Genomic DNA, 19,894 nt, shown 5'->3' on the forward strand with positions numbered 1-19,894 from the left:
ACATCTGAGTTGGTTGTAGTTTGGGGCTATTATAATATTGCTGTGAACACATGCTTTCAGTACTCTTCAGTATATGCTTAGGGGTGAACTTCTGGGTCATATGATAGTTCTAATTTTATCTTTTTGAGAACTGCCACACTGTTTTCCACAGTGGCGACACCATTTTACATGCCCACCTGCAATGTATGCGGGTTCTAATCTCTCCGTATTTTTGCAAACACTTGGTATTTTCTGAAGGTTTTTGTTATACCCATCTTATGAAGGGGCATGTCACTGTGATTTTCATTTTCATTTCCCTAATTATGAATAATGTTGAGAACCTTTTCATGTGCTTACTGGTCATTGACATAAATGTCTGTCTGAATTCTTCTTTGAAGAAATGTCTGTTGAAATCCTTCCTCCTTTTTTTTTTTATATAAACTTTTTTTTTTAAGATTTTATTTATTTATTTGACAGAGAGAGATCACAAGTAGGCAGAGAGGCAGGCAGAGAGAGAGAGGAGGAAACAGGCTCCCTGCTGAGCAGAGAGCCCGATACGGGACTCGATCCCAGAACCCTGAGATCATGACCTGAGCCAAAGGCAGCTGCTTAACCCACTGAGCCACCCAGGCGCCCTCCTTCCTCCTTTTTTAATTGGATTATCATTTTATAAATGAGTTGTTAGAATCCTTGATACATTCTGGATATGACTCCTATCAAATATGGTTTACAAATATGTTCTCTCATTCTGTGGGTTGCCTTTTCACTTTCTTGATAGTATCCTTCAATGCACAAAAGCTTTTAATTTTGATGAAGTCTAATTTATCTAATTTTCTCTTTGTTGTTGCTTCTGCTTTTGGTGTCATATCTAAGAGACCATTGCATAATCCAGTCATAAAAATCTGCCCCTATGTTTTCTTCCTCTGTTTTAGCACTTAACTTTAGGTCTTTGATTAATTTTGAATTAATTGTGCATCATGCGAGGTAAAGGTTGCTTTTATATGTGACTATCCACTTGCCCAGTATCACTTATGGAAGACTATTCTTTCCCCATTGAATGATCTTAGCACCCTTGCCAAAAATCAATTGACCATAGGGGCTCCTGGATGGCTGAGTAGGTTGGGCATGCAACTCTTGGTTTCAGCTTGGATCATCATCTCAGGGTTGTGAGATTGAGCCCCATCTGGGGATCCCCACTCAGTGGGAGTTAGCTTCTCTCCCTCTGACCCTTCTCACTCTCTCACTCTCTAAAATAAATAAATGAATCTTTTAAAAAAATCAATGTACCATAAATGCATGGGTTTATTTCTGAACTTACAACTTGATTCCATCAATCTAGATGTCTGTCTTTATGACTTAATTACTGTAGCTTCACAGTAAGCTTTGAAATCAGGAAGTGAGTTCTCCAATTTTGTTCTTTCTCAAGGTTGTTTTGGCTGTTTGAGAGCTCTTGTAATTCATTGTGAATTTTAGGATCAGCTTGTCCATTTCATAATAATGGCAAATGAAGTTTTGATCAGGATTGCATTGAATTTGTAGATCAACTTGAGGACTGCTGCCATCTTACCAATATTAAGTATTCCAATTCATAAACATGGGATGTCTTTCCATTTATTTAGGTATTTTTTTAACTTTTTTAACAATATCTTGTCATTTTTAGTGTACAAGTCTTATACTCCTTGGTTACATCTACCTTTAAGTGTTTTAACATTTTTGATGCTACTATAAATGGAGTTGTTTTTTAAATTTCTTTTTCAGAGGCACCTGGATGGCTCAGCATCTGCCTTTGCCTCAGGTTGTGATCTCAGGGTGCGGGGATCTTGCCCTGCATTGGGCCCCCTGCTCTGTGGGGAGCCTGCTTGTCCCTCTCCCCACCATCCACTCATGCTTTCTCTTGCCCTCTCAGATAAATAAAATCTTTAAAACAATTTTTTTCAGACTGTCCACTGCTAGTGTATAGATAAACAACAGACATAAATAAAGACTTGCTTTTTGCCATTTTCCTCTTTGTTTTATATGTCTTTAGACAATAAATTTGTTGAACTCTTTTGCTAGCTCTAATGGTTTTTTTGTGTGTGGATTCTTTGAGATTTTCTATGTACAAGATCATATAATCTGTGAATAAAGACAGTTTTTACTTTTTCCTTTCTGATTTGGAAGTCATTTTCCCTTCCTTCTTCTTGCCTAATTTCACTGCTAGTACTTCTAGTACAATGTTAAATAGAAAGGACAAGAAAAGATGCCCTTGTCTTATTCTTGATCTTAGAAAGAAACCTTTCAGTCTTTCATCTGTAAATATATAAATAAAAACTGCATATCTATAGATGAAAGACTATGGGTTTTCCTTTATCAGTTTGAGGAAGTTTTCTTCTATTCCTTTTTTCTTAGTGTTTTTTTTTTTAATCAGAAAATACTGTAGGATTTTGTCAAATATCTTTTCTCTATCAATAGAAATGACCATGTGGTTCTTGCTCTTTTTTCTATTAATGTGGTATCTTACATTGACTGATTTTCATTTGCCTTCTTGGGACAAATCTGACTTGTTCCTGGTGTGTAATTCTCTTAATATGCTGCTGGATTTGCTGTGCTACTATTTTGTTGAGGATTTTTGCATCTACATCATAATGGTTATTAGTATGTAATTTTTGTTTCTTGTGATGTCTTTGGTTTTGGTATGGGATAATACTGGTTTCACAGGATGAGTTAGGAAGAATTATTTCCTTTCTATTTCCTTTTTTTTTTTTTTAAAGATTTTATTTACTTATTTGAGAGACCGTGAGAGAGAGCATAAGAGGGGAGAAGGTCAGAGGGAGAAGCAGACTCCCCATGGAGCCGGGAGCCCAGTGTGGGACTCGATCCTGGCACTCCGGGATCACGACCTGAGCTGAAGGCAGTCACTCAACCAACTGAGCCACCCAGGTACGCTTCCTTTCTATTTCTCTGAAGAATTTAAGAAGGACTGGTGTTTATTCTTCTTCTAGTTCTTGGTAGCACCTGCCAGTGAAGGGATCTAGTCTTTGGTTTTCTTTGGAAGTTTTTAAATTACTGATTCCATCTCTTCATTTGTTATAAGTCTACTTAAATTTTCTATTTCTTCTTGAATCAGTTTTGGTTCCTAGAAATTTGTCCCTTTTATTTATCTAATTTATAGATCTATAATTGTACACTGTATTCTGCTTTAAATTTCTGTAATGTTAAGTAGTAATGTTCCAGTTTCATTCCTAATTTCAGTAATCTGAGTCTTCTCTCTTTTTTAATTGATCAGTCTAGCTAGAAGTTCAGCAATTTTGTTGATTTTTTAAAAGTATTTATTTTACAGAGAGAGAACGAGTGCACAAGCAGGGGGAACAGCAGGGGGAAAGGGAGAAATGGGCTCTACACTGAGCAGGGATCCCAGTGTGGAGCTTGACCCCAGGACCCTGGAATCACGACCTGAGCCGAAAGTAGAGGCTTTAACCCACTGAGCCACCCAGGCGCCCCAGTTTTACATTGTCTTTTAAATCATATTGAAAAAAATATTTGCAAACCCAAAATACATTAACTTTTATATTTGCTTACGTAATTATCTTTACTGGTGTTCTTTATTGCTTTGTGTGGAGTCAAGACTGTCTAGTATCCTTTTATTTATAATATATCCTTTTATTTATAACATCCTTTTATACATAACATAGACCTGCTAGCAATGAACTGTTTCTGTTTATCTGGAAATGTCTTAATTTCTCCTTCATTTTTGAAGGATAGGTTTGTTGGATATAGAATCTTTAGCTGTGGAGGCACCGGGGTGGCTCAATTGTTTAAGAATCTGCCTTTGACTCAGATCATTATCCCAGAGTCCTGGGACTGAGCCCTGCACTGGGCTCCTGTGGGAGCCTGCTTCTGCCCCTCTACCCTCCTCATGCTCAAGCACACTCTCTCTTAAACAAATAAAATCTTTAAAAAAAAAAAAAAATCCTTAGTTGACAGTTTTCTTTCTTTAAGAATTTTGACTTTGTTATCCCACTGCCTTCTGGCTCCTAGGATTTCAGATGAGAACTCAGCTGTTTTTCTTACTGAAGATTCCTCATTCATGATGTTCTTGCTGCTTTCAGGAATTTCTCCTTGTCCTTGGTTTTGGAAAGCTTGATTATAATGTGTCTCATTGTAGATTTCTTTGATTCTATCTTACTTGAGGTTCACTGAGTTCTTGATCTTTATTTCTAGATCTCTTTCTAAATTTTTTCCCTAGATTTCTTTTTAAATTTCTAAATCTTTATTGATTTCCTCTAGTGGTAAGATATCCTTCTCATGACTTCCATTTGTTCTTTGCACATGGCTTCCTTTTTTTTTTTTTTTATAAAGATTTTTATTTATTTATTTGACAGAGAGAAATCACAAGTAGATGGAGAGGCAGGCAGAGAGGGAGGAGGAAGCAGACTCCCTGCTGAGCAGAGAGCCCGATATGGGACTCGATCCCAGGACCCTGAGATCATGACCTGAGCCGAAGGCAGCGGCTTAACCCACTGAGCCACCCAGGCGCCCCTGCACATGGCTTCCTTTACCTCTTTGAGCATATTTAAAATATTTGATTTAAAGTTTTTGTCTGGAAAGTCCAAAGTCTTGACGACTTCCTTCAGGACAGTCTCCATTCATTTCCTTTCTTTTCTGTGAATGGGGCATATTTTGTTTCTTTGTGTGTCTTTTTTAATTTGTTTAAAACTGCAAATTTTGAAGATTATAATCTAGCAACTCTAGCAGTCAGATTTCCCCTTCCTCCCCATGGCTTGTTGCTGTTGCTTGTTGTAGCTGTTTAATGACTTTTCTGAACTAATTTTCTGAAGTTTGTAGTCATTATCATATATACCAGTGAATCCTCTCTCCTTTAGCCTGTTCATCAGCCAGTGATTTGATAGAACTTGCCTTAAACACTTGGAACCAAAAACAAAACAAAAAAAAGCCAAGTCTTTGCAGATTGGTTCTGAGTGTGTTGGGGCACACCTTCAACATTCAGCCAGGCAGTTTACAACCCTGCCTTAGCCTTTACTTTCTGTTTGTGCAGAACCTGAAATTCAGACAGACATGAGAGCTTAGGGTCTTCTTAAGTCACTTCTGAGCATGTGCCCAAACTTGGGCATGTATGGGACATCTGAGATTCCCAGGAATATGTGGGAGTTTTTCAAAAGCCTTTATTTTCCAAAGTATTTCATTCCCCAGCCTTTCCTCTCAAGCTTTCTGGTTTGTCTATTATTTGCCCCAGCTATTATCCCTTGCTCCAGGGCAGCAGGGACTAATGCATTTGTCTTTATGTATTTTCAACAAATGCCCCCCAGTGTAGCTGTGTCAGTGCTGGGAGAGTTCCAAATTAACCCAAATAAAGGCAATACCTTTGAGCTGGCCTTTCAGAGAGCCAACCAGACAGGTCAAAATAAACAAGCACAATTCTTCAAGAATAAGAGCCATTCCACTTTCTCTGGTAGAAGGAACCTATATCCAGAATGCAGACTTTTGTCTTCAAGGCTGCCACTGAGCAAGGGAGTGGGAAATTGGGGGGGGGGGGGCAGTGTAAATTAAAACACTTAAAACTCACTTAACAGTGATTCAGCTGTTTTTTGTTTTTTGTTTTTTTTTAATTGATTATGCAGTCTCTAGGATACTACAAACTTTTGATTAGTTTCCAGAGTTTCAATAAAGCTAATTGACTGCTTTTGGAGTTCCCTACACTGATTTTTGTTCTATCTTAGGAAGGTCTTCTTAATATTGATAACGTATCTTGGGGGGTGGGGTTGTTGAGGGATACCAGGGACAATGCTAAATTCATACCATTCAGGAAGCATTCTCTGATTAACCCCAACTAGGGCCATACTTTTACTCCTGGCATTTATTTAGTATCAGATTAATACTTATTGATCTATTCCATTTAAATATTAGGCTAACTCATGATTTTACATTTTGCCTTTTCAAAATAAAGAACTGATATAAAGAACTATAAAAAATAAATATCCCTGGGATGCCTGAGTGGCTCAGTTGGTTAACTGGCTGCCTTTGGCTCAGGGCATGATCCCAGAGTCCTGTGATTGAGTCCCACATCGGGCTCCCTTCTCAGCGGGGAGCCTGCTTCTCTCTCTGCCTCTGCCTGCCACTCTGCCTGCTTGCACTTGCTCTCTCTCTCTCTCTCTGACAAATAAAAAAATAAAATCTTTAAATAAATAAATAAATAAATAAAGGGTGCCTGACTCAGTGGGTTAGCGCCTCTGACTTCAGCTCAGGTCATAATCCCAGGGTCCTGGGATGGAGCCCCGCATTGGGCTCTCTGCTCAACAGGGAGCCTGCTCTCCTCCCCCCGCCCCCCCCCCCCCGCCTGCTTCTCTGCCTACTTGTGATCTCTGTCTGTGAAACAGATTTTAAAAATCTTTATAAATAAATAAATAAATAAATGCTGCATTTTGCTTATTTTGATCCTCTTCACATGCCTCCAATTCCATTAGCAACTAAAGTTCTCAGGACTGAATGAATGCTTTGAATGAATGATTTAAATGAAAAACAAAATTTAAAAGGTGGATAAGTATTTTTATACTCTTTAACTATCCAAAAATTATCACCAATTAGATCAGCATTCCCCATTTTAAAAAGTATCTCTAGGATAATTTCAATTCAAAAGCACAGGTAAGTTTGTAATTTCAGAACCAAAGTATAGATGCCCATGAACACTAAAATTTGTCTCTAGTATATGAAAAAAAAAGCAAGGGGGGGAGCTGCTAATGACTCTAAGTGTCTTAGGAAAAGACAAAAGATAACATGAAATCATTTGCCTGAGTTTCCTGCAAAACAAAGTTACTTTCCATATATTTCACACTTACTCATTGTTTAATTCTAAAGCTTGATAGGCTGCTTTGATTCGAGCTGGAGGATTTCTTTCCCTCCATGCCTTCTGCATAACTGTAGGAAAAATATTGTAAAAAGCAGATGAGATGGTAAACATAAATAATCTTATGCAAAACGTATGAAGAATGAGCTAGGAGAGTAAACAAAGATTTAAATAACATGTTCTTAAACATAAACAAGAAATTGGGATGTCAGCTCACAATAATCTTTTGAGAAATTTACATTAAATGGAAGCATCACACAAAAGAAAAATATATTCTTTCTCTGATTTGAGTAACAACATATAAGGTATTTAATCCAGTTAACTATGCCATTACTATACATAAACATTAATATTTCTAAATGCATATTAAAATTGGGTAACATCGAATTATAATCATATGAAATATTCTAGTCCTTTTATCACTTTGAAAAGGGTCGATAAATGCTAAAAATATACAAAACTTAAAAACAAAGTATTTGTCTAATCAATGATTCAATCCAGGAAGAATGTTTGAATTTGTATTCTGTACAAAAAGGTGGAAAAAGCAATTAATTTAGAATATAGTATATTTATGGAAAAGTCAGTCTCTACCAAGATTCAAGAAAAGCCTGAATTAAAACCTCTCTAGAATAATAATATTAGTTTTGCTACCAATTACTGTACAAAATGAAAATTAAGTTTCTTAAAAATTAAACAAACAAATAAAGTAGATTCATGAAACTATCTGGTCTATTTCAAATTTGATAAGAAAAATAGAGAATCTATGAATGTTGCTTTTGGAACAAAACCTACAACTGTCTAGAAAGAATAATGTGGAAAATGTTTGAGTTTTCCTTTGGAAACAAAATATTAGTCTTGGCTTGGAAAAGAAGACAATATATTTCACTTGTGTAACAAAAATACATTTCTCATATCGAACATGTCACCAGCTGTCTGACAACTAATGCTTCCTGAACGTGACACATTGATGCACGTCAGCACCCATCTGATAATAACCAGGTAAAGAATAGGGTTTTGCTAAAACATTAAAATATTACATAAAATTAAAGAATATTAGACTTGCCAGTTTTAATGATGGGGATTTCTTCTTTAACTTACATGATTTAACTTACAAGTCAAATTTGGATACTGAAATCTTTATCAACATTTTAAGTGGCCATTTGGGATTCTAGCCTATTATGTATATATCAAAATTAATAGAAGCAATTCTTTTAAATTATTAAGTTACATGAAATTTTTGCTAATTATAAAAATGTTATAATAACCATCTTTTAACATCTACTTTTGCATACCTGACCAAATATTTCCTTTCTAGAAGTGGAACGGTTGATTAAAATGTAATGCATCTTCTGAAAGATTTTGGATATAATAAACTCCCAAACTCTTTTCAATAAGATTGTATTAATTTACATTCTTTCAGGCAGTGGAGAAGAGTGAATGTTTCCCTACTTAGCAACACTGAGTTAGTATCAATTTTTGCTAATTTAATACATGGAAACTATCTCATCTTCATTTGCCTGCCTTTCTTTTTTACTGAGATTATCTGATCCACCTTTAAGCATTTTTTTCTTATTCGTATTCTTAGAAAACGTTTTCAACTGCTCTACCCAGACTTTTAAGATTAATCCTCACAACGAATTCAGTTCTAAGCCAAAGGGAAAAGGGGAAATAAAGTACAAGAAGAAATCTGTATTTCTTTCTAAAACAGGCTTAAGAATAATTAAAAGGAAAATGCTGATTTAGTATTTAGCTGTCTTTTTTTTTTTTTTTTTTAATGTAAAAAGGTGGTTTTATTAAAGCACAGGGACAGGACCCATGGGCAGAAAGAGCTGTTCACCTGTCCTCTTTTAAGAGCTCTTGATATGCTTAAAAAAACAACACAAGCAATTAGCAATTCAATCAAATTTATCTATTTTTTAAAGTTAAATAATATTGTAATATGCTATCAATCAGAAAATAGTCAATCCCAAGATCAGGGGCTATGAAATGTAGATGCCTATGAAGACTAAGCAGAAAACAGAAATGTGTAAATTAAAAGCATTTGCACAATCTAAAGAAGAGAGTCACAGCTCAGGTCTGATTATTGCAAGGTGTACATACAGGTCCAGCTTTGCCATATTTTCCAACTTCTAAAAAGTGTAAATTTGGGTTTAAATGTCAAATCTCAAGGCACCTGGGTGGCTCAGTGAGTTGAACCTCTGCCTTCTGTTTGGTTTGTGATCTGAGGGTCCTGGGATGGAGTCCCACATGAGGCTCTCTGCTCGGCAGGGAGCCTGCTTCCCCCTCTCTCTGCCTGCCTCTCTGCCTACTTGTGATCTCTCTCTGTCGAATAAATAAAATAAAATCTTTCAAAAAAAGGTCAAATCTCCTGATTCTTAAGTGTTGAATTGAAAATACCATGAAAACAAATTATTCAAAAAACACTGCTGGCTGGGGGACCTCTCTGGCTCAGTTGGTAGAGGATGAAACTCTTGATCTCAGGGTTGTGAGTTTGAGCCCCACATTGGGTATAGAGGTTACTTAAAAATAAAATCTTAAAAAAAAAAAATCAAAAAAAGATAGAACACTGCTGGCTGGCCCTGAAGATCTGTTTGTTTTATGTCTTAAATAAATAAATCAATAGGATGAGAACAGAATCTACTAATTTAGTAACTGATGGCAATTCATCAAGAGAAATTTGTCACATCACATATATGTACACATTTTAAAATATAAAACTACAGATATAAAATCATTACCTTTATGTGAGTGTCTGAAAAGATCAATATGGATCAATTCACAGGTAAGAGTCTGTCCTTGAGCTCAGTATTTACCTGGGATTACACATACCTCTAGAAATACATAAAACTTTGCAAGGACCAAAACAGCATGCGTGGTTTTAAGAGAACCAATTTCTATAAAGTCTCAGCTTTATATGACTCTTCCTAGAACTGATCTACCTAAAGAATGTGCCTCTGACTGGTCTATGTACCATGCTGGTTGCCCTTTCCTACCCAGTATCTGCTTCCCTGCTCTCCAAAAGATAAATTCCTGAAAAAACTCTTACTTCTCACCCACCCTGAATCTTTCTAAGGTACATTCCGAAGAGTGTAAAAATCTCCAAGTGCCCAGAGGAAAATTCAAAGTTTAGGTTTCGAGGCAGCCATTTTTTGTGAAGGCACCTACAACAGGAATTCCTTTTACTTAACAATAAATCTTGGCATTAGAAATAAGAGTATTCTGGCCCCTGGATGCTCTCCAGGGGAAGCAGAGGAAGTGATAACCGTTTTTATCAGTTCCACTTATCTGCGCCCCTTGCCCCTCACTATCAAAGAATGTGTTGCTCCTAAGGAAAGGTCCCCTCACAGCAAGGCAAAGGGGGCACTAGTAAAGGAAAATAAAGGTGGTGGAATCTTATTTTGGCCAAGTGATAGGCCCTAGGCAAAGCTCCAAAAATTATCTATGTTTCTATCTTAGAATTTAAATTCAGAAGAGAAATGGCTGTCATAGGGATGCATGTTAACACGTTTATTTGACTTAAAAAATGAAGTCAGACTTTTCTGTCAGAAAGTCAGTCTGATTTGGTCAATGAGAACTCACGCAGCCAAGTGCTGTTCTACGGAGGACATTTTCGAAAGCTGAAAAAGCCAAATATGTAGCTCCAAGGATTTGACAAAAATATAACTAAAGTACATGATACCACTTAGAACCTTATGATCAAAGCAAATTAAAATTTTTAAAAACTTAGGCAAAACAATTTTATTGTGGAAAAGCATATGTGATAAATTAAGACTCTCAGGTATACAATAATTATAATATGGAGGTGTGAAATGGATGAGTTCAAGAAGCAAATGAACTTATGTAAAATTTACTACTGCTGAAGAGTATTCGTTGATGTCTTTTTCAATAGATAATGGTGGATATCAAGTCATTAGATTTCTTGAGATACATTCAAATATAGGGTATTCTAGTTTTATTTTTAATTGTCTGTAATATGCTAAAAATCATATTCTTTGCAATTATTTAATCTTATGATGTCAAGTTAAAAATGTTTGAAAGGATACATAGTTTTTCAAAATTCCTTTAGGAGATAAGTGAACAATAATGTTTGAGAGCACAGCTTTAGTGGATAGCCATGGATGCTACCGGAAAAGCCTGCCAACGTCCGCAATTCTGCTTATGAAAATTTGGTGAAGCCTTAATTTCCAGAGTTACTTTTAGAGTCAACTTTAGTCCCTAAAGTTAACATACTAATTTGCCATTAATATAAACACAAAGCATATAAACATAAGGCAATTCCTTTTTCTCCTATTCACAATTAAATCCCTTCAGGTAACCATTCCAAAGATCCTTGCATTTACTGCTATCACCCACCCTTAATATATTTAATCCAACAGATACAGATCACAAAGAATTCACTTCAATGCTGGAAAACTGGCTATTTTTCAGACCTCCTAGTGGTGATCTTCTTTTGCCTGTCACTATGATGAGTAGAATCAACGTTAGTATAGTGGTGAAGAGTCAGACCTGAATTTGAAATCCAACTTTATCATTTATTAGTTAGGTTACTTACGGCATATTACTTGATTTTCCTTTGCCTGCCTGCCTACCTATCTTCCTTCCTTCCTTCTTTTCACACGTTTATTTCTGAGGTTGGTAAAAGTACCTATCTCATAAAATGATGGGGAATACTAAATCAGTACATTTATGTAAATTGTTTGGAACAGTATTTGGTGCATAATAAGTGCTATACAAGTGTTAGCTATTATTAGTGAAATTGCTTAAGACATCTGTGACACTAAGGTCATTCACTGATACTTTCATCAAAGAATAAATATTAATATATTTACAGTATGCCAGGCAATGTGCTAGATGAAAAGGATTCAAAGATGATAAGAATACAGTCCCTGCTTTCCAAAGTTTCCCACCCTATTAGGGAAGATAACCGTTAAAACAACATGATAAAATTAACATGTAAATGGCTGTGGTTGAATAAATTAACTAGAATTGTTTCATTGAGGCTTGGACTAAGTACTGTAAAAATGCAAAAAATAAAGTGTTTAACTCTCAAGTTCCTAGAGAATGTAACTTTTAATTTGGATCTTGAAGGATAAAAGCAGGAAGCACAAAAGTAGGAGGATAGATAGGAAAGGAGAGGGCATTCAAAGTGAAAGAACAGTGATAAAGATCTCTGTCTTTAACCATGTATTTAAGAGTCTCAATACTCTCTTCCATAGAGAAGACTTACACCTAAACACAGACATTTCTATGATATTCCACCACTTTCCACACATTTCTAACTTATGACTGGGATAAAATATATTCCATTTTAATCTACATGCCATGCCCCAGGGTTTACACTTTGCCTTACTCTTATGTATAATTGCATATGTTAACTCCCCAGACCAAACTGGGTACACTGTTCTCTGCATAAGCAGTTGCTATATTTGACCTGAAAGGTTTTTCAAGTAATAAAAGAAGCAATTTCATATTTTTATAAAGTACTTTATATTCTTTATAAGGAGGATATGTAGTGTAACAACCTAGTTTACGTTCATAATTAATTTCAGTTTAATCTGTGTCTGTTATCCATGATGCAAACAACCTCAAGCCAAGTAACTTTGCGGATTATAATAAGTTATGCTAAAGAATTTAAAAAATAATTTTCATCACCACTGTTTACCCCATGAGCAGATATGACACGTACCTGTGTCTGAAGGACGTAAAAAGTCCGTGTCACAGGTGAAAAAGGTCTGATGGTCCTGAGCTGACAAATTCATGTCATAGTATGTAAGTGGCTCTTTACCAGTCACCCAAGTGTATCTTTACCAAAACACAAGAAAATATGTAAATTGAACATGAGAGAGCCTCTACCTATTACAACAGACACTATTTAAAATGCAAAAATATATGGTTACAAATTCTATATCAGGATGTTTTAAAAGCTTATTATCAGAGACACAAGAGATAACAATACAAACTACTTACAGGATGACAACAAAAATCAAAACCAAAGGGAAAAGGCCAGATTATTAGTGCTTCTGTATTAGATTTGAGAGGATAAAACAATTTGACTTATATACATACCTTATAAAATATTCTTAACTTCTCAGTGAATTTGAATTTTAAAAGTAAAACTACAAAGAAACTAGAAGAACACATGGGTGGACTTTTACTAGATGTCAAAATGGTAAAGAGCTTTTGAAGCATAAAGTAAATAGAAACTTTTTCTAGATTTTACTAAATTAGAAATTTAAACTTTCATATCCCCCTGAAGCCCACAAAAATTAATAGCAAGTTAACAAACCGGCTAATAAATACATTTTTAAGGGTCTAATCTCATTAATAATTAACAAATAGTGAATTAAATTAACAAATTTTTACTTTTCATTTGTCAAACGGCAAATATATGTTGCTGAGGATGAGGAGGAATATGGACTCATACATACTGCTGGAATTAATTAAATTGCCATTTACCTTTCTCTTTCCAAAAATCAATTAGGTAATATCTATTAGGAGTCTTAAAAATATTCACCTCTAGCTAGGGAATGGGCATGTGGAACTCTACTATGCCATTCTCTCTACTTTTTAATTTTTGAAAATCTCCATTAAAAAAAAAAAAAGAAGGGACGCCTAGGTGGCTCAGTTGGATGGACGACTGCCTTCGGCTCAGGTCATGATCCTGGAGTCCTGGGATCGAGTCCCACATCGGGCTCCCAGCTCCACGGGGAGTCTGCTTCTCTCTCTGACCTTCTCCTCACTCATGCTCTCTCTCTCTCTGTCTCTCTCTCTCAAATAAATAAATAAATAAAATCCTAAAAAAAAAAAAGGAAAATAAAATAATAAAGTGGAGAGGGGAAAATAAAAACTGTTCACATCCTTTAATTCGGGAATCTCAGTACCACAAATCAGCCCTAAGGAAATAATCATAGATGTTTAATATCATGTGCTAAATATTTATATATAAAGATACCACTTTAGTCTATATGTTGACAGTGAAACATAATCTGTGACCCAGATAGGGGAGCAATAGGTAAGGTAAGATACTTCCATATAACAATAGAGTACAATCATTAAAAACCATGTTTTTGAAGAAATTCATGTATGAAGGGGAACTTGGGTGGCTCAGTCAACTTTAAGTATCCGACCTGATTTTGGCTCAGGTCATGATCTCAGGGTCCTCACCCAGTAGAGCATCTGCATCTGCTTAAGATTCTCTCTCCCTCTCCCTTTGCCCCTCTGCTACCCACTCTTCCAAAAAAAAAAAAAAAAAAAGCAATTCGTGTATTAAGAAATTCTGAGGAAAATTCATACATTGTGTTAGAAAAAAAGGATGTGAAATTATATACACATAATAATGCCCAAGTTTTGTTTCTATACATGCATACAGAAGAGATATCAGATGGAAATACTAACAACAGTTATCACTTAGTGGTAGGAAATGGTGATTTTTACTTTCTTTTTTTTTCTTTCTTTTTGATACATCTCTTCATTTTCCAATTTTCTACAGTGACTATGCATACATTTTAAAATTAAAAAAAGCATTTTAAAAGCACATTGAATTATTTATATGTATATGATAAAAGATTTTAAGTAATTTAATAAGTCTTTCATTTTCCAATTTTCTACAGTGAATATGCATGCATTTTTAAATCCAAAAAAAAGCATTTTAAAAGCACATTGTAAGTATTATTTATACGTGTATGATAAAAGATTTTAAGTAATTTAATAGTCTAAGTTGCATTGTTATTTAAAGTTTTTAAGCTATTTTGTGAGAAATTTCATAAAGAAAAAAGTAGACCCTTTTTCAATAAGCAAAGTTTTGCTACATATTCTAAACATGTAAAAAGATTATTTATTAATGATCTACATTATTCCCAAAATGACTTAAAGGAATTAAAAAATATAGTGTACAATATTAATGACCTTAATTTAAAAACAAATAAAAAAGACTACGTGAAAGCAAAAATTGGGCCATACAGTGGAGCCAGGAATGAATCTAACATATGAAATACATACCAAAGTTCTGTACATTTATTAAAGGCTGACTACAGTAGGACTTTAAGCTTTCTAAAACCACACAATGATTAGCAGTGCATTGAGACCTTTACATTAAGATAAACTAATCATTCAAAAAGAAGTATAAGTATTCCTGACATCAAGATAAGAAATTTCTTTTTTAGATCTTTGTGAAGTGAACCCTGTAATACAACAAGAAATAGCCTAAAACCTTTTTATTTTAACAAATGGACTGAGAAATTCAAGGACTTGTTTCTTACAGAATCCCTTAATACAGACTAAAGGCATCTCTCATAAAAACCTAACTTTTCCTTCCCAGGATACTACTATCCTACACTATCAAGTCCTTAAGCACAGGGATTATCACTCTGTCACTCTGTATTCCCATCATTTTCACAGTGGTCATAGATAGTAGATACCTAATGTTTCTTGATCAATGAATTAAATAACATGCCCCAGTTTACTTCCAGGTAAAACACAGTTCTTATTAAAATAAAGTATCGGGGCACCTGGGTGGCTCAGTGAGTTAAGCCCCTGCCTTTGGCTCAGGTCATTATCCCAGGGTTCTGGGATTAAGCCCCACATCGGGCTCTCTGCTCAGTGGGGAGCCTGCTTCCCCCTCTCTCTCTGCCTGCCTCTCTGCCTACTTGTGACCTCTCTCTGTCAAATAAATAAATAAAATCTTTAAAAAAATAAAATAAAATAAAGTATCTTTGGGTATCTTTAAGTGTCAAAAGCTGCTTTCTCATCCAGAGTTAAAACCAGAAGAAAAATGGACACAGCAGTATGGATAGCAAAAGGCAATATAAAATACAATGGGTGCCTGGGTAAATCAGTTGGTTGAGTGATCAACTCTTGATTTAGGCTCAGGTCATGATCTCAGAATCATGAAATTAAGCCCCACATTGGGCTCCACCGTCGGCAAGGAGTCTGCTTGAGATTCTTTCTTCCCTCTGCCTCTGCTTCTCCCCATACATGTGTATGTGCTCTCTCTCAAAATAAATAAATATCTTTAAAAAATTTTAAAAATGCAATATAAAAATACTATACCCTGTACTGTTGCACAAATTAAGTTCATATTCACATTCAGATTGATATTTTCTAGTGAGTGTTCAAATAAATTTTGAAATTGAGCATATATGCATAAGAATATGCTCACATTTGTACTTCTTTTCTTAATCTCATGAATTCTCTGAAAAGGTTTTTTGCCAAAACCAGGAGCCAATTGTATACTTACTATTATCATAGACAACTGGCTTGAAGCAATGTTTCTCATGATTATAGAAGTAAATACAGTGAATATGCTGCCAACTAAAGGTTGGGCTAATCATTTTACTTTATTATTAAGTTTTATTATCAGTGTCTCCAATTAAAAGAGCTGTAATGTGTTTATGAAAACAAATGTTTCCATAATACTTCTACTCTAAACCTAATGCTATAGTTATACTGAAAGCAAAATGCAATACCTCCTATATTCTGCTCCTCTGAAAAGATTTAGAGGGTTTCTCCATACCTTGCATTCTAAAAAACAAAGGGGGGAAAGGGAAATAAATTAATCAGCTGCAGTTCAATCTTAATTTCACCAACATTTATTGTACAGTCAGTATATGCTATGCACAGTGTTAGCCAGATAGCCACAAAAATGAATAAGGCCTGGATCATCCCTACTGTCATGCAGCATACAATTAAATCTAGTCATTCTCCTATTTCTATTATTTCTATGGCATTTAGTTCATGATTCAATGACAGCACTTCACTGAACATATTATAATGTGATTATCCATTTGATTTTCAGTTTCTCTCTTTAGAACACGAGGTGTTAGAATTTATTAATTTTTGTATTCTTGGAGCCTAGCACAGCATTTGGAACTAACTTGTTTAAATGAATGAAATGTCATATAAGAGTCAGTCATGTAAACTACCATCTGAACTGTATGGTAAGTGCTACAGGAGAGATATATTTTGTTCCAAGAGAAGAAAAACAGAAAGTTAATTAATATTTTTCTGGGGAAATTAGAAAAGGCTTTAGAAAGGAGGCAACACATGAACTGACACTGAATCGTGGTAAAAGACATTGAATTATGATAAAAAAAAATCATGGTAAAAGAAAGTTGCCAGATGACGAACATTCTAAGGAGAAAACGTATCATAAAAACCACAAAGTAGGGTGTCTGGGTGGCTCAGTCCTTAAGCGTATGCCTTTGGCTCAGGTCATGATCCCAGGGTCCTGGGATTGACCCGCCATCAGGCTCCCTGCTCAGCGGGAAGCCTGCTTCTCCTCTCCCACTCCTTCTGCTTGTGTTCCCCCTCTGTCTCTGTCAAATAAATATAAAAAATCTTAAAAAAACATAACAAAACAGAACACCAGTATAGTTAGGCTAGAGTGCAGGGTAGGGAGTGTCTTCACTCTCCATATGCAATGATATACTCAATCTCACAATAGGGAATAAGATTACAGAAAGCATTATTATCATAATTATTTACATACTGGACTCAACTTCTTGAGGACAGATCTATGTCATATTCATCTTAATATGTCTCATTCTTAGGAGTTCTGTAATTATTTTATGAAAGAGGAGAAAAGAAAAAGATTAAGAAAAGTATCATTATTCCATCCTGTACTCTTGAATGATTGCCAATCCCCTCCCGACTGTTCCTGGTCAATACCCACTCATGCTTCAGAGCTCAGCTTCAATGGCGCTTTCTCAAAGACTTTCCCTGACCATATCTAAAAAGTGGCAGTATTTTTCTACTAAACTAATACAACTCTAAGTTCCTAGGGTTACCAAACAAATGAGACATCTATGGAATTAAGTCATTTGTATTATTACTGTATGAATTTTACTGATATCAAATTAAAGGAACAATAATCCAAAAATATCATTTTTATCTGGCCTTCAAATTTTTACTTTCCTAATTACATATCACCAATAATATTTACTTTGTATTACTGGATACATATAGAGGGAAAGCCTACAATTCTATACATGAATAACTAAGATTTCAATACCTTTGTAAATATATTGAGAAGAAAAAGTATTTTTCCTAACTTTGCTATGTTGGCAGAAATGGCTAATTGTCTCTGTTCTCTCCTTTATCTAGTAAGATCTCCTAATTATTAGCTGAGCATATGTATGCTGAGAAAATGGTTATAATCTCTAGCTTCCCTTATAGCTACTTGTGGCCATTTGGCAGAGGTCTGACAAAGTAAGCTGAAGTGGTAATGTAACATTCTGAGAAGTATCCTTGGCTGCTGGGGATTGAGTAGGAGGGAAGGGTGGCCTCCTACTGGCCTAGTCTCCTTCCCACTGACTGCAATGTAGATATGATGGCATAAATGACATGAACTGTCTTGAACCACAAGGGAAAACCTCACTTGAAGATTGGCAGGCTAACAAAATAGGAGACTGATGATCACTGGGTTTCTGATGATCACTGTCCTCTGTATCAGTGCAGATTACCTATATTTACATGGAAGACAAACTTCTCTCTGTTGTGAGTTTTCTATCTCCCACAGACAAATACAATCTTAACTATACAGCTCTGAAAACATATTATATAAATAGTTACCTGACAAATTCTGTCTGCTGGTTTCACTTTCTCTGTTGCTAGAAGGAGAACCTGGCTCTGAAATGCTGCTTTCTGTTCCTCCCATCAGTGGTCGCAAATGGCTCACAGATACTTGTTCAATAAAAGACGTGCCATGTTTATGAAAGTACCACCATTCAAATATCTACGACAAACCAAAAAAAAATCCTTAATTTAAAATAGAACTGATCAGCAGATATATGAGCTCATATTAAAGCATTCCTAAAAGATGCTCCCATTTAATCTGGCATTTTAAATGTACTCTCCTTCCAAAAAATAAACCAAACATAAGATTCCCCAATAACACATGCTAGGCAGAAATAAAATACCCTTTTTATAACTTTGTTATGAAATTTAGAGAAGCTGGGCAAAACTGGAAGAAATATATCTGTAAATGAAATATTAAAAGAACAAGAAACAGGGGTGCCTGGCTGGCTCAGTCAGTAGAGCATGTGACTCTTGGTCTCTGGGTTGTGAGTCTGAATTCCATGTTGGGTGTAGAGATTACTTAAACAAATCAGCAAAAAGCATTTAATCTATAAGTAATCTAACTCCATTACATTACATTGTCATTTTATTCTATCTACAGCATAATTAAGAGAAATAATTTTGAAACCAGCATGGTGGATTAAGACTAGGGTTAGAAAGCTCACATTTAACTCCCAGTCCCCTTGTGTGCTTTGGGTAAGTCACTTGACCTTTACCCTTTCAGAGCCTCAATGTCCTATCTATTAAATATGGTTAACAAGAAGTGTAAGTGCCTTCTGAACATGAAGTACTACTCCAGTATTTGGCAGTATAATTAATGTAGGTTAAGAGGTTGATTCTCATACTGAATCATTTAAAAATCAGGATATTCACTCCTTTAGGTTTTCATGGTTTATCAACGTTATGAAAAGAGAAATCAAAAGAATCCCTGCCGGAGTGCCTGGCTGGCTCAGTTGGTACAGAATGAGACTTGATCTCCAGTTCTAAGTTCAAGCCCCATGTTGGGCTAGAGAGTACTTTAATTAAAAAAAAAAGAAAAAAAAATTAAAAAAAAAGCTCTGTGTTGAATTAGCAGAATGTTTCATATTTGGATACTAGCACTCCCAATTCCCTTTGCCTGGCTTTTTTGGGGGTTTCAGCTTAAATGACAGGTCCCCAGGGAGATTTTCCTGATTCCACAGAACAGAAAACAGTATTATATGCACTCCCCCTGGATCCTCCATTTTCCTTTCAGAGTAATCTTTTCATTTGTAATAATTAGCTAAACAACTGGCTTCATTGCTATTCTTCAAGCTCCCAAACACACTATCCCCCACCCCTTCTGGTGGAAGTAACCCAATCAGCATAGATAGAGCTCCATATTTCAGGAAGTAGAAGAAATTATAAAAATAATAACCTTTGCTAATAAAAACTCATCAATATTATAAGGGTCATGACACAGTTTAACCTTTAAAATGTTACTTGAATTTCCTAATTTTCTTTGCAGTATATTGTTATGAC

The 19,894-nt window shown here is 35.4% G+C and overlaps 1 protein-coding gene across 4 annotated transcripts in view; it reads right to left on the reverse strand.

The window, feature by feature from the left end:
• Window positions 1–19,894, reverse strand: part of ST7L (suppression of tumorigenicity 7 like) — a 117,899-nt gene that overhangs the window by 94,323 nt on the left and 3,682 nt on the right. For 3 of the 4 annotated variants that reach the window (XM_059375751.1, XM_059375752.1, XM_059375750.1), the window contains exons 3-6: window positions 18,389–18,551; window positions 16,285–16,339; window positions 12,507–12,622; window positions 6,813–6,891 (exon numbers count right to left, since the gene is read on the reverse strand). In XM_059375751.1, the coding sequence (XP_059231734.1) occupies window positions 6,813–6,891; window positions 12,507–12,622; window positions 16,285–16,339; window positions 18,389–18,551 (413 nt within the window). The remainder of the gene's footprint in view (window positions 1–6,812; window positions 6,892–12,506; window positions 12,623–16,284; window positions 16,340–18,388; window positions 18,552–19,894) is intronic. The other variant, XM_059375753.1, reaches the window with a different exon arrangement.

The sequence above is a fragment of the Mustela nigripes genome, chromosome 14 (genome assembly GCF_022355385.1).
Source record: "Mustela nigripes isolate SB6536 chromosome 14, MUSNIG.SB6536, whole genome shotgun sequence".
NCBI lineage: Eukaryota > Metazoa > Chordata > Mammalia > Carnivora > Mustelidae > Mustela > Mustela nigripes.